This window comes from Aphelocoma coerulescens, chromosome 7, assembly GCF_041296385.1.
Source record: "Aphelocoma coerulescens isolate FSJ_1873_10779 chromosome 7, UR_Acoe_1.0, whole genome shotgun sequence".
Lineage (NCBI taxonomy): Eukaryota > Metazoa > Chordata > Aves > Passeriformes > Corvidae > Aphelocoma > Aphelocoma coerulescens.
Genome location: NC_091021.1, coordinates 33,525,001 through 33,540,246, shown reverse-complemented (window position 1 = coordinate 33,540,246; position 15,246 = coordinate 33,525,001). Strand labels below are relative to the sequence as shown.

Below are 15,246 nucleotides of genomic sequence, written 5' to 3'. Positions count from 1 at the left end.
ATCCTTTGACTTAACCCTCTCATGTTTCTTCTTTATGAGTCTGCACTTTGGAATTCTTCTGTGTTTTTTATGCCACTGTCATCTTACGGTATTGCTAGAGTTGGGAGTTTAATCTTGGAAAAGAGGGTTAATGTTTTTATAATTATGAAGCAGCTCCCAGCACACTCACCACAGCCCAGAACAGCACTGACTGTAAGCAAGGGTCAGCATTACCCACACACAGCTGTATTGACCAGGAGGGTGACAGCCAGCTCCTTTCCCACAGTTATTGCTGATTAGTCATGGGAAAGATACATTACAATCTTCTAATTAAGAGTAAAACCGTTTCAAGTCAAATTCAACATAGCATATGTTGTGGGTTTAGCTCTAAAAACGTTCTGAACTCTTTGGTTCTGTGCATTCACAGGAAAGGGCATTAAATGCTAAATCACAGTACTTCCAATAATTTCAAGTACTTCAAAAATGTTTTTGTCTTACTTTTGTCTCTTAAATAATGAAATATAAATTAATGTGTTGTATACATGAATTGGAAATCAACTAACAAAATATTCTTTTCAGGTTTCTGGGCCTTAATAATTTAAGGACAATATGTCTGACAACCAACAAAATAAGAGGAGAAACAAAAAAGGTAGGCTAACCCAAAACTTATGTGTTTAAAGTGTAAAATGCAGATCTGAAGCTGAAAAAACTACAGTAACAACTTGAAATCTGGCTATTTGTCAAAACCTAGCAACGATAATAAAAGACAAAATTGAATTCAGAGTTACTTTCCACCTTTGTAAAGGCCTGAGATTTGTTTTGGTTTCATATTTTTAAATGCTCTACTTCTGTAGCGCTTCTGTCAATATTTGTCTTCTATTTCTCTTCCCCTGAGATGTTTTTTTTAGATATTCTTTGTTTTATAGTGCATTGAATTAATAAACTTACCAAAGAAATAAAAAGAATTCAATAAATTTTAAAAATTAGTCAAGTGTAACTTGCTCGTGTTTCTTTTCCTGATAGCTATTCCTGGTACTTCTTTATAATAATATTTTAATGCTGCAAAATAACTGCATTTACAATGTGTTCCTGGTCAGTGAATTAAACTGCTTTTATGCAAATATTGATGTATTGCTGCAGGTTGTGGAAGTGTTGTTGCTTTTCAGAATGCAGACAATATAATGGGAGAAATTCATCAGTCAGACAAAGCTCTAGGAAAAACCAGGTAAGAAGTATCAGTATTTAATTTGCACTTGGGTAGGCAGAAATGGGAACAAAGAAGGTAGTGGTCTGAATAAGAAAAATATTTCCTTAGACAATATGTTCTAGACAATACATACAGCTCTATGTGTTGTGCAGTGTTTATCTCTTCCCAATGTCAATTAGTGGCCACTGCTGGTGGCAGGATAGTGAATAAATTATTTGGTACAATAAAAAAAATATGGTATATGGTTATTTGACTTATTAAACCCAGACAGTTATCTTGCATACACCTTTAAGATTGACTTAGACTGTACTTTTGTACCTCTTTTCTGTCACAGTATTTATCTTTTTCCATGTTTTTCATTCTTCAGAAAACAGGTGGCAGAAATCTGAGGCTTGTCGACACAGCCTCTGTTTTTTCAGGCAGGCCATAGCTTATTTTGTAAGTAGCAAAGGCACATCTGGTCTTCAGAATTCTTCTGACACTCTCTCCGGATGATTCATAAAAACTGCACACTGGAAGCAATCAATTCTTGTCAAAAAGGGGAAGGTGAATGATATGTTTTCCTATTCCTGTTGTTGCTCGGTTAACGTTTTTTGTCATTTGTTCTCACGTGTCGTCAATCTCTGCATTGAAGTCAGATATTTCCAGGGAGAGTGAGGGAGTCACAACTTCACAGATAAATGAAGGAAAGATACTTTGGCATTCTGGGATCTTACAAACCTCTTGGTCACATTATTCACCAGTCATATGATTGTTTGCGCTGGCTCCTTCCATTTATTTTTGCTCTGTATTTTGGGTTTTCTTGTTTTGCCTTTTAGCCAAATAGCATCAACATCCAGGGCATGGCCAGACCAACAAATGGCATGTTTTCCAAGTAAAAATCAGATAGCATTACCCAGGAGACATCACACTTCTTTACCTTTCTTCTCAAAGAAAGAGAACATGGGATGTGGCTTTGACTTCAGCTTTCTGCTACAGACCTCATGCCCAGAGTCTAACATTTCAACATCATTTATGGATTTAGATACCTTCCAGATAATAAAAGCACAAAGTAAGTTTAAATTTAAAACTCACAAATTTTATAGAAAGTTATATATTGGTTATCGTATTAGAGGGCCTTCTTCACAGAGACTTCAGCCATGCCAATCCTCTTTTTTAATTATATGTTTGTGTGTGTGTTGGCAGAATGAAGGAGATAAAGAGAAGCAATGACAAACCATTCCTGCTACTCTGTGTTATGAAACTGAGCCCACAAATGTGGAGTGTAATTCTCTGTTCCTGGAGTGATGACATCTCTTGCACTTTCCCCCTCATACTGGCAATACTGTAGTTAGCAAACATCTACAATTGAAAAGTATTTCTTTAGATTATGAGTGTCAAAATATTTTACAATTGCAGTATTTTATAATTCTCTATAGAAAATGGAATTGTGAAGTTCAGTATCATAATTAAATTTCAACCTACAACTTTTTCTGCTCTGCAGATCTATAGCACAGTCCTGCAACCACAGACAGATCCTCGATCCCCTGAACACTACAATTTGAAATTAATTTATAAATGTGAATTGCAGTCTGTTTAAGAACATCAAATTAATATTTCATTTGTTTTGATTTTTAAGGGTTAAATGTAACAATGCTAAAAACCAGGAGCAAGAGATCTGAGGTAAGAGGACATTATGTATAAAATGATCACTGACGAAAGTATTATATCCTTTCAAAATCTTAAAAATAGAAATACAGAAGTGGTGGAGGTAGTTTGCTTAGTCTCAGGTGGGTTTCTTTAAAGAATGTGAAGTATTTTTACATTTATTTCATATTTGTGTGTCAGCAAATCTTCAGATATATATCTACAATTTGCCAGTAAGATGTTACATCAGGGATTTTTGGAGAGAAAAGTTCAAAGATATATAAAACCCTTTAAAATAGAAATAGATAAGTTAATTAAAATATGCATCCTATATGTTAAACAAATTAGATGTCTAGTTTTGCCAAAAACCCCAACACTTCTTTTAAATGGTAATTTAAAATTGAAGCTGAATTCTAAAATAGTTTTGATATTAGATGATTGATGAAATTTACTGTGTTAGCAAATAAAAAATAATCTCTTAGGATTAAACATATTTGACATGAGATTTTGTGTAAAGTGTAAATAGGATTAGACAAAACTTTTGTACTTTGAAACAAGCTCACTATTTTACATCTCAATGCTTCACAGCACTTCAAATATACTGTATTTAGAAAAAAGAGAATTTGGCCTTTATGTATTTTAATTAATAGCATTTTGTACAAAAGACTCAACTCATTGAATCAGATGTAAACTTTAGTGAACACATCACAGAATACAACTGTTCACAGGAAAAAATGAAGTATAGAAGTAGGAGCAAAAGTTCTGACAAAGGATTACAAAAAGGGTTATGGAAAAAAAACATTTCAAATGGAGGAAAATATTTAAGAAAAATAATTTAGCTGACCTCAGTATGGTTTAATACAGCTTCATTTCATGTCTTGGGCTCTGGTGGTTTCTGGAGATGTATCCTTTGGAATAAACTGAGTATTCATATTAATGCCATGGAGGCTAGACAAAGCCTTCAGAACAGTGAATTTTAAACCAACACATTGCTTTTCCTGGCATGTTCAAACCTCTATTTGCCCTTGGAATGCAAACAAAAATTTCCTGCAGGTTGCAAACTGATGTTGAATATAGACATGCAAATGAGCACTCAGAGCAGATGACTGTGTGATTATTTCTATTGCATTCATTTGCATAAAAATATTCATTTCCTATAAAATAAAGAACAGAAATACTTTTTTCAGAAAATTATTCTCACTGTTCATCTGAATAGTCAAAACAAAGTATTCAGTTTTCTCTGATCTGTACTCCTTCAAATGTACGTGGTACCTTTCAGCTAATGTGATGGGAAGAGAAGGAAGAAGGGAGGAATAATAAAACACATCCCTGACCCAACAGACTTCTGTGTCAGTTGCCTTTGGTTTTATCCATTTCACTTCACTGAAACTTGAGTGCAGACTGTGCTGTCTTCCAATGTACCTAAAACTGTGAGCTAAATCTGTGGCCATTTAACACGGTTAAATGTTGTATATGTTTAGATTTAATATAATGTATCTTAAAGTCTATAAATAATTTGTTAGAATTGTTTTCTCCAGGGATGCAATAGCATTTTGTTATACTGGTCTAGTTTTCCTTTTGAAAAATTGCTTCATGAGCTCTAGTTCCATTGGGAATATAATTATTGGTGTCAGCACACATTGAGGGTTACATGAAAAGACTTTAAATGTCAGCATTAGAGTGGTGCAATCATTCAGGGAGAGTGCATAGTGAGTGAGAATCTCCAGCACATGAAGGCACTGACGTTGAATTCCTGTAGCAAACATGTGAAGTGCCATAAGACAGAGTTAATAACTGACAAGAGGATTTGTATATGTGGACAAAACTTACTGTTTTTAAATCATGGAGAATGACTTGTGCCTTAAAGCAAAAGGCCCCACTTTCTGTACCACGAAATACTTAGAAATAGTTCTGGATGTGAGAAAATTTATGTAATTAATGTGAGAAAAATCATATATTTTCTCAGGAGTTTGATATTACACTTCATAATAGGTTTAATATAGGAATATATAAAAGAATAATAGTTTTCTATTATTTTTTCTTAGTTTACTTGGTTCTTATTGATTAGATTTTACTGGTATCTGTGGTGTAGCACATTATTAATGTTTTTTATGGAAATTACAGTTTCATTTGCCACCACTGACATGTCAGCCTGTAAGAACAATTCATCTTGCTCCTCCAGAGGATGATATTGTAAACGAAAGCAGCAACATCAGAAATATTTTAAGTATTATGAACTCTATTCCTCAGCCTGTAAAACCAGTTACTAAATTTTATCAGTATCAGTTAGAAAACCTATTAAAAAGGCACGGTGAAAAGTCATCAGAATTGATCATGGCCACAATTTCTGATACATTCACGCCAGTGAAAGACCTGTACTACTTTAGCATGAGTAACTGTGGTAAATACCCCAACAACAAGAAGGAAGAAATCCAAAGCCATTTAGAATGGAGGGAAGCTGATGTAGCAATCAACACTGAGAATAAGGACCAGGTGAAATTCTGGTGTTCAGTGGTTTGTAAGAACATCGATCTTCTGACCCAAGCCAGGTTCTGTGATGAGAGTCATCCCCAGCTGAGCTCAAGGAATGCTCTGGTGAGCTGTGGCATATTTACAGCTCAGCCAACATTTACAGTGTCAAGCAGCAGCGATGCCTCAAGAGCTGGCAAAAAACTAAACAGAGCAGAGAATTGCTGTAGCACTGGTCTGGAAGAAGGAAATGCTACAGAGAGGATACTGGATGATAAACCACCTGAAGATGCCGAGAGTGCCAACTTTGTGCTTTACAATCATGATTTAGATTCTTCCTGTAAAAATGAAGGGATAAAGGCCTACCAAGGCTTAGAAGGTAATTCTGTAGTTGCAGTAATTCCCAGAGTAGAAGTTAAAGATCCCTCTGGAAAACAGTCAGAAAATCAAGTCTTTCTCTCTGAATCTGAAAAAGAAGAAGCAGCAATGTCAGAAGCAACTTCAGAAGACCAAAACAAGCTTGTAGCTGTTGTTCGTGTTACAGTTTCTGAGCAAGAGCCAGCCAGGGAACCACACACTGCTGAACAACCTGCCACAAAAAAGGGTGCTGTCTGTACCCTGTCTCCTCATGTTACTCAGAGCCTCAATGTTCCTGCTCATGAAGAAAATAACAAAAATAAAATAAAGATGAATAGGAATAAATATTCATCAAAATCTAAAATTAATAACAAGGTTAAAGTATCTGAAGACTTAGTTGCTTCTGATGAGGTTACCACAAAATATAACGCCAGGAGTCCGATTTTTCCGTCTTTGGAACGGACAAAAGCGAAAGCTGAGACTTCCGTGAAGTGTCAGAAAAAAAACACTCAAGGAGACAAAGGCCATGTTGCTCAGAGTGCTCAGAAAACTAAAAAGCGAAGTTGCTCCTGCAGTTGCAAAAATTCAGCTGTCTTAAAGAAACATGTTACTCCACTTTGTCTGCCACGTGCACCCTCTGCTTCAGATTTTGTAGATCTGAAATACACTGACATGTTCAAAATAATAAATTCAGATGACCAAGGCCCAGGTATTTATGAAATGTTTGGAACTCCTGTCTATTCCCGCATGCGCGACCTTGATCAACACGAGGGCAGGTTTTATAAAGGTGTTTATTCTGCTCCGTCAGGGAGATGCACCTGTAGATCTGCCTGCAGTAAAGGGGGAGAGAGCAGCAGAGTCAGAAACACACAAAAGAAAACACATTCCAAGCCAAAGAAGACCATACCTGGCACTAAACAAAAGCAGAAAGGCTTAATCACAAAGGACAGAAGGACCAAGTTGAGTGACAGCAACACAGAGCGAGATAATGTAACAACTTCTGGCTTGGATTTTCAAACCAATGCCTCGAGTAGCACAACATTGTTTCACGGAGACACGGATCATCAGCTCACATTTTTAGAAGAACTTTCACAGTCAACTAAGCAAAATGAAATTTTTTTAAGTTCAAACCTATCGACTATTAAAGAAGTTTTTTTGGAGCAGTCATTAGACAGCCAGGATAAATCCAGCCATCAGAGAGCTGCTGCCTGCAGCCATGATCTCCTTCAGTTTGGTGATAAAGACTGCAGAGAATGTGTTGCTCCAAGTGGCAGTCTGGTAACAGCAGAGCAGAACATCTGTGTGCGCCAGTGCAGGGGGGATATGGATGGTGGCAAAGGCCCGGAATCAGACCAGGACTCCAAGTCTGTCAATAAATGTGAATTGCCCTTTTCAGATAGACTGGAATGCCAATCCCCTATAAAAATACTAGATCACAGTTGGGCAAACACACCTCTAAACAGTGGTTTGGTAAATGAATTGACTCAACCTTCAGTGATTTGGACAAAAAGTGCCAAAAGCCCCAGTTTCCAGACAAGTCAAAATATTTTCTCCTGGTCAGATACTAGGGATGTGACTGATGAATTGCTTTGTTGTCTGGCCAAAGAATTGCTAATGCTTGAAGAAAAAGACATCAACTCTTCAGGACCAAAAAATACATGTTCTAAAATGCAAAACACACAGAGTGAAGAAGAGGAAAATACGATGAATGGAGATGGAGCAATAATAAATAGTGCTCTAGAGAAGGTAAAAGTAATTTCTTCCTGTAACTTGCCTTTGAGTTATGCTTCACACAAGTTTGGATGAAAGATGGGAAATACGTGCTTATTAAAGAGATTTATCAAGTCTCTTTCCCTTGGGCCAGCTGCCTGCTGATTCTTCCTGTGTTCTGTTGAATATATCTGTGTTAGAGGCTGCATGTCAGGACACAAGCCAGAAGGTACTAAGGCATGACAGGAATAGCTGCCAAAGCTTATATAAATTGAGAAATTGTAGTGAATAAAGGGAATAGGCTATTTTAATTGAAGAGTTTGTATAAAAAGGTTTCGGGTAAGGCAAGAGCTGGAGATCTGGACAGCTAGGGAATATGAAAAGATACTACAATTAGTCCCTGTCTATCTAAAAGGGGCAATTATTTTGAATCTCTGAGTGCAAGCAGATACTTTTATAGGTATGAACTACAAGTATTGGTTTATCAGACTTATCCTGTTTAGTTAATGCTTAATCAAAACTTTGAGCTCAGAAGGCTCACATTTTGGCCCCCAAGTCAGCTAAATGCCTTCGCCTACTAAGGTGTTTCTCTACCAGAACTGCTTCTCCTTGGTCCTGTTAGCTCTGTGTCTATTTAAATTACAAATCTATAAGGAAATTTCTTTCACTATGTATTGATACACTCCCTTGTGCTTCTGCAGACACAGGTGCCAATTATAGCTCCATTCTCACTTTTCCCAGGGAGATCCACGGCTAGATGGGATAATTATTGCCATCTTTCTGAAGCAGTCTCTTCTTCCTGGGAAGTCATGGCCCTGTTATTTTCATCAGACCTGTGTTACGTGTGTTACTTAGAGCATGATGATAGCCTTATTCACCCTTCAGCTTAGCAAACTGTACCTATGAGCCAAAAAAAAGATTACATCCTGCTCTTTTAAGTGCCCCTTCTGTCCTGGAAGCCCCTTCCGTCTATGGAAGAAGATGTCATGCTGTAATCTTCTGGTTATGCACTGTTGTGATGTATACTTGAAAATATTTATACATTTTTACCTACTGTAGCAGTTGTATCAATGACCAGGGAAATGTATATATATATAAATCTATAAGGCAAAGTCATGTCAGGAAAAATTACTCCTTATAGAAGATGTAAGGACCAAATGAAGTCTGTCTTTTCCTCTCCACTTTCTCCCCACTCTCACCATCATCTTTCCAGCAGAGTTACAGTAAAGCCTTTTTGGCTTCAAATGAAGAAAGTGGCCTTCTAAACTTTGATGAATCTACTAAATTACCAGGAAGCAGTTTAGCTAACAAAGATCCTATTATGTGGACAAGAGGAGAAGTCCTTGGAAAGGGAGCCTATGGCACGGTAAGTTGTCTGAATGTGTTAAGAGATGTGCTGGTTGTCATTGTGATGCCATGAAGATTTTTGCCCTTTCCTTTATACCCCTGTTATACCTTTTTACAACTTCTGTATTCCTAGTGCTTTTTGCCTACATTCTTGGACTTGTTTGTTAAGCTAAGAGACAAAACATTTTAGAAGCTTCGTAGCCAGAGATCAGTGTGCCCCAGACCCCAAGGTCCTCTCCAGAACACATTCTGTAAACCAAGATAGAACCATCCAGGGGAGAGTTCCTTGGGGAAGGGGGCTCACTTGAGCCTCTTATTGGGGAATCTTTGATAGATATGCTAATTAGTAAAACCTATAATGCTATACCCAATGTTGGGGGGAGAGAGAGGTGTGGAGACAGAAGACGAAGACAGAGATAGACTCGGTGGGGTACATCTCGATGCATATGACCTGGACGTGTACACCTAAGGATCCTTAAAATAAATACCAAGGTAAAATCCCTTTTCCCCTTCTAACCGTGTGTGACTCCTGATTTTAAGACCAGGAAAAGGCATCAATTGAGCTACACCTTCTCTAAAAAATCACTGTTGTCTTACTCAACAAATGGTTAAATATTTTGCATTATACAGTGAGACATGAAACATGACAAACACAAGGATACTATTTAAAATAAGTAAATACTCAAGTTTTATCTTGTGTCTTGCTTAATAAGTGCTGGTTTCACTGTAGGTGTACTGTGGTCTGACAAGCCAGGGGCAGTTAATAGCTGTAAAACAGGTGGTTTTGGATACATCAGATCAACTCACTACAGAAAAGGAGTATCAGAAGTTCCATGAGGAAGTTGATCTTTTGAAGACATTGAAGCATGTCAATATTGTAACTTATTTAGGAACTTGCCTGGAAGACAACATTTTAAGCATTTTCATGGAGTTTGTTCCTGGTGGCTCCATTTCCAGTATTCTGAATCGCTTCGGTCCATTGCCAGAAGTTGTCCTGTGTAAATACACCAAGCAAATTCTACAAGGGGTTGCATATTTACATGACAACTGTGTGGTCCACAGAGACATCAAAGGCAATAACGTGATGCTCATGCCCAACGGGGTGATAAAGCTGATTGACTTTGGCTGTGCCAGGCGCCTGGCCTGGGCCAGCCTCAGTGGCACCCGCAGCGAGCTGCTCAGGTCTGTGCATGGCACTCCCTACTGGATGGCTCCAGAGGTAATAAATGAGTCTGGCTATGGCAGGAAATCAGACATCTGGAGTGTTGGCTGCACCGTGTTTGAGATGGCAACAGGCAAACCACCACTGGCTTCCATGGACAGGGTGGCAGCCATGTTCTACATCGGGGCCCACAGGGGGCTGATGCCTGCCCTGCCCGATCGCTTCTCCAGGGCTGCAGTGGAGTTTGTGCACGCCTGCTTAACCAGGTATGGAGGCTTTGAACTGGAGAATGAAAGGAAAAATGCTGGTAGTCTGTATTCTAGAGATGGTCCGTGGGAGCTTAGGTTATGGTACATATGACTTTACTGTAAATGCATAGGCTTTTCAGCACTTCAGGAAAGCCTTGAGATAAAAGTATATATAAAAGAGCTTTATTCTCTGTAAAGCTATAAAAAAGCCCTCACAGATTCTCTTTTTCTAGGCCTTATACTCATAATTTACTTTCACTGTAATTTTCATGCAGAAATATGGTACCATTGAGTTTTGAACATAATGTTTGATAAATTTCTTTGCTGTACTTTGCTGTTCCAGTATTGTTTGAGTTTGGCCTATGCCAGACAAGTGTTAAGGACAGTATTCTAAATGGAAGAGCTTTCACTTAGTTCTTGTCTTCTGCAGTGGAAAAATCTGTTATCACTGCCAGGATATACAGGACGTACATATTTATTTGAAACATAATACTTATTAGAAACGTGAAGTTCTCCCTATAAAACCCCAAACCACTAGCATACATCCATTATAAGAATTATTTTTGTGGTTTTTGTTTTGGGCTCCTTAAAACGCATGACATTGTCTGGAGGTGACAGAACAACCTGATTGACAGAGGCTTGAACAGATAATTATCAACCTTCTTAAATACATTTTTGGTGCACCTGAAATAGCCAAATTAGCAGAATTATTCAAAGATTTGCAAGGAATTTAGGAGAATAAGTAATGGTTTCTTTAATAATAAAATATTTCAGTTTTATAATTCATAAATTCCAACAGTCTTTTCCCTTCAAGCCTCCCTTCCTTTTGATCAGCTTTGTCAAAAAACCCCAAAAATTAGTAGTGAAGGGACAAATGATAATAATGAAAGGCTAATTTTGCAATTAGATTTTACAATTACATCACAGACATAGATATTTGTTTTATGTACTGATCTGTGAAACCTTCAATGCAGAGATCAACACGAACGGCCTTCTGCTCTGCAGTTGCTGGACCATCCCTTTGTGAAAGGAAGACAATGAATTTTTCAAAACTCTTGCCATATGAGTATACATTTTCCATGGAAAAGATTTTCACTTGTGAAAAAACAGACCAGAAGGAACTGGACTTTAGGGTGACAGCAGAAATACTGGGGAGCAGTTGTGTACAAGGAGTCTGTTATTAGGCAGCAGTGATTAAAGAGTCCCTGTTCTGCAATGCCTGTGCTCACTGGAGTGGGCACTCCTTCACTGGGAGCACAAGGCCACGTTGTGTTGTATTTGGAGAGACTTAAAGGGAAAATAAAGTCACCACCACTGGCATGCAACAGGCCAGGTAAGCTGGGATGTCTGTAAAATCCTATGGAAAACAAGCTATGGACAGAGAGCTCTGCAGGTAACTCCATCTTGGAGATGAGTAATGAGTGTGATGATCCCACAGGAACCTCAGACCATCTACTGACATAAAATGTACTGAAGCTTTTATTCAGTTAGGTGGGCTCTTTTATATACTGGATGGGCACTTCAATTTTTATCTGGTGAATAAATTTTTTACATGCATAGATCAGTCCTGTGTTCCTGAGGCCCTGTATCTCTGCAAGATACTGTGGTGATAATTACAAGAGATAACGAATCTAAACCATGGGACTGCCTCTTTTAAATGAAATAGTGCATTTTAGGGACACTTTCAGGTCCCAGAAGGTTGGGGCTGGACCAGAGCCTCTGGAGATGCTCTGGTCCAGCCCCACTGCTCAGAGCAGAGCTGACTGAAGCAGGTTGCTCAGGCTGTTGTACCATTGGCTTTGAGTATTACTAGGGATGGAGACTCCACAGCCACTCCAGGCAACATGCTCCAGTCTATAACCTGCCTCATGGTAAAAGTGATTTTATGTTTGACGACTGTCTTATAGGTCAAGTTGTCCTGTTGTCCCTTGTCCTGTCTGGCTCTGTGCTCCTTACTGTCCCCATGGGGTGCTGATACTCATTGAAAACCTGAAGTGTTTCTCAGATCACTTGAGTGAGCTCTATCTGTGATTGGGTGATATGGAACAGTGCCCCTCTGCACTGTAGAAGTCATTGTTAGACTTAGTAGAACTAGCTACTACTAACTGCACGAAGTTAAATAAAATCTAAAAAGTATTTTTAAGTATAAATAAAACAAAGCATAAACCCCCAGGTATTAGTATTTAGCACATCCTTTTTCTGATAAGGCTTCTTTCTCTCAGAATGGGGTAAACATTTAGCCTTTGTGAGCACCCAGGCTCCAGGAAGAGAGGCAGTAAAACTCAGCCCTACAACTGTTCAGAGCTGAGCTCTCAAGAGTTCAAGACACTGACTTCAGTGCTTTACACTGAACATCAGTGTTTTACAAACAGGAAAGAAGGAAGTTCTAAGTTTTATATAAAACCAACTTTCCTCAGAGTACTAAATAGTTACTTAAATAGCTTTCAAACTTTATTTTATTCCCATAGCCTGACTTCAGAGTTAAGTCTAAACTTTATAAAAGCAAAGAGAAATCAGTACTTCTAGCAAAATCCTTTATTAATAGTTTCTGTAGGTATAATGTCACATAACAATGACAGAAAATTATGCCAGAATAAGAGAAATCCTAACATCACAGTAATATTCAAAGTTCAAGCAGTTAACAGTCCTTATTTGAGGAGTACCGGTTGGTGCTCATGCCAGACATCCATGGCAACATCATGTTAAAGTATCTTCATGTTAAAGTACCTTGCAGAATAAAGGCAGGAGCCCTGGCATGTGAGCTCAAGTGGGATGTACATAATTCCATGATGTGTACTAATTCTTCCCAGATTAAGGTAGAGTCTTCAACAAAGCTGCAAAGTAAATATGAGGGTTTATTTAGCATGAAATGAAACTGAGATGAGAGTCATAAGCAGGGAAAGAATGGGAATGCTCTAGAATATATAATTAATTAAAGAAAGGTCAGCATTACAAACCTCCCTTCTTATGCACATCTTATAAGCAAAACTAACATCTCGTTAGAGTTCTCCAGTATTAAGGTTACCAGTTATTTGCAATTTGTCATGTTTAATCCAGTTAATTACACTGAAAGTAGTCATTAGAGGTTTGTAAAAGTTGAACCTGAGTTTTTAATCAAAATGTGAAAGCACATTTTTGCTTTTGTTCAACCAGACTTCAAGAATGAGGTGACAGCTTAAGGCCAGCACTTGCAATAAAGGTATTTCAGCTTAATCAGAGCTGTGCCTGCAGCCCAGCCCAGGGCCCAGCCCAGCTAAACCAAGCCTTGTGTTAGTCTGGGGAGCCTTGGGTCACTTGGCTGAGCCAGTCTGGTGGAGCAGTCTAGAAACAAGTCTAACTTCACATACTTCTTAGTTGGGGAGATCAGAGATTATCCAGATGCCTGACTACAGGTATCCAATGTAACAAGGGGAAAGGGTGTGAAATCCTAAAAACCGCTTTTTTCATGAGACTGAGTGACTCAGAGAGCAGGGTCACACTTGCTTCGTTATTTATAGTGTTGGAGCAGGGCAAGCCTTGCTGGTTTAAAGACTACAGCCTTCCTTTCTGAAACCAGTAAGAATCCATTACAGTGCAAGCAGGCTGCCAAGCTCTTGCTGTGACTGCAGGTTTCCTCAAGATTTGGAGCTTAAATCTCAGAAGCTGAACACACAGCCCTGTCCTGGTATGGTTGTAGGGGTAGCCTGTGTTTCTTTCACATGGTAAGGGGAGTCATGGCTCACATCTCAGAAGGAAAGGGCCACAGGCAGGCCCACCCAGCTATGTTACACTGGTCTTGGAACTACTGCCAGCAACAGGCTGTAAACATTTGCATCTAAAAACACCCACATCTACCTCTCTTTCCAAGGAGGCAGACACTGGTTCCAGAAAACCCATGGTCTCTTGAGATTATCTGGGTTCAAAATTAGTGCTTTTCCACAAAGCTCAGCAGGAACCATTGCCACTTCTACACCACTCCTATCAAACCTCTGGTTCTTGCACACAGGCAAAGACCCACAGTTTTCCCAAGGGAGGGCCTCCAGGACATACACTCCAGTGCCTTTTCTCCCCTACTTTTCCCTTCCCACAGGGACCTGCACCATGGGACAGCTCAGAAATTTTAAAGGTGTTGTCAAAGAACACAATCTGAACTATAGCAACACCAATGTTGCTGTTTACAAGGGCAGGAATATAGGGGAATCAAACCCAAGCACTGCAAGTCTTAAGGTTAAAAATTGGGTTTGGATTTGCTATATCCACTTCAGAACCCAGAGAAACAGTCACCTCCAGTAGCAAGGGCAGAGAAGACTCCTAGCACTAATTATCTCTTTAAGATATAAGGAGTTAAATACTTCAGAGAAAGGAGGAATTAACTAGCTAGTTCAGTCTGGCATAATTTCCAAGGCTCAAGATGTTAATTTTTAGAACTGATTATGTTTATGGGCATTTACATCAAAGTAAAGAAAGCAAACAAAGTATTTGTCCAATCACCTTCCCTGCAAAACAAGGATTGGGAACCCTTCCCACTAAGACCTTAGATGCTTGGTGTAGCACTGTCACCCACCCCTCACTGCTACAAAGGAAAATAATAAAACCCCCTCCACCATCACACCTGGCCAGGCACTACACACTGTTACCACCGTGCACAGGCCCTGCCCCCAAGGTAGAGAGAAGGGGCAGCTTAAGATGGCACAAACGGCCTAGAATTTGCTTTTCAGGTACCAAATACCTGATCAGTGTAATGGAAATAAAGGAAACCAGTAAGACTTCAGACTTTCCATCATTCCATTATTTGAGTGATTTGACGAAAACTAGCAATGTTTTGCTAATAACTGAAAGAGGATCTTAGCATTTACTAACGAAGTTGGAAAAATTAAACATAGGAAAATGGGATCATTTCTGCACAATAGAGGTGAGGTAGGGAATTTTATTGAAAATACTTTTTTTTTTACAAGTTCTTAGAAATAAACTTTTTTCTAATCTCACACAAACAGCTGTACCTCAAAAATTCAACTAAGCTATTATGAAACATTTATATTTACAGTTAGCCAAAAGAATATACAGAACTGCCATGTTATGCAAATAGCCAAGTACCAGCTCACAGTGAGATACATCACTCCAGCATTCCCACCATCAGGAACAGACCAAGATTCAACATACGA

General features: G+C 38.7%; 2 protein-coding genes across 6 annotated transcripts in view; one reads left to right on the top strand and one right to left on the bottom strand.

Moving 5' to 3' along the window:
* The first annotated feature begins 565 nt into the window (after window positions 1-565).
* On the top strand, window positions 566-12,277 carry MAP3K19 (mitogen-activated protein kinase kinase kinase 19). 4 transcript variants are annotated; one of them, XM_069021232.1, is made up of 8 exons: window positions 566-628; window positions 1,120-1,204; window positions 2,005-2,237; window positions 2,805-2,848; window positions 4,937-7,384; window positions 8,562-8,714; window positions 9,426-10,123; window positions 11,080-12,277. In XM_069021232.1, exons 1-8 carry the CDS (start codon window positions 589-591, stop codon window positions 11,144-11,146), a joined length of 3,768 nt encoding a protein of 1,255 aa, XP_068877333.1. In that variant the 5' UTR covers window positions 566-588; the 3' UTR covers window positions 11,147-12,277. The 4 variants fall into 4 exon arrangements, with proteins under 4 accessions (XP_068877333.1, XP_068877331.1, XP_068877330.1 ...); XM_069021230.1 differs by lacking the exons at window positions 566-628; window positions 1,120-1,204 and adding an exon at window positions 1,582-1,732; XM_069021229.1 differs by lacking the exons at window positions 566-628; window positions 1,120-1,204 and having other exon boundaries at window positions 1,582-2,237; window positions 8,565-8,714.
* Window positions 12,278-12,643: 366 nt separating this feature from the next.
* The window catches only part of CCNT2 (cyclin T2), a 26,178-nt gene continuing 23,575 nt past the window's right edge, over window positions 12,644-15,246 (bottom strand). For both annotated transcript variants that reach the window (XM_069021218.1, XM_069021221.1), the window contains exon 10: window positions 12,644-12,939. Coding sequence is in view for 1 of the 2 variants with exons in the window: in XM_069021221.1 (XP_068877322.1) it covers window positions 12,917-12,939 (23 nt within the window). In the remaining variant the exon portion in view is untranslated. The remainder of the gene's footprint in view (window positions 12,940-15,246) is intronic.

Coding starts and splice junctions, on each gene's coding strand:
- MAP3K19 (XM_069021232.1), top strand. CDS start 589: ATGTCTGACAACCAACAAAATAAGAGGAGAAACAAAAAAG. Junction 629..1,119: donor TAAGAGGAGAAACAAAAAAG/GTAGGCTAACCC, acceptor GTATTGCTGCAG/GTTGTGGAAGTGTTGTTGCT. Junction 2,849..4,936: donor CCAGGAGCAAGAGATCTGAG/GTAAGAGGACAT, acceptor TGGAAATTACAG/TTTCATTTGCCACCACTGAC.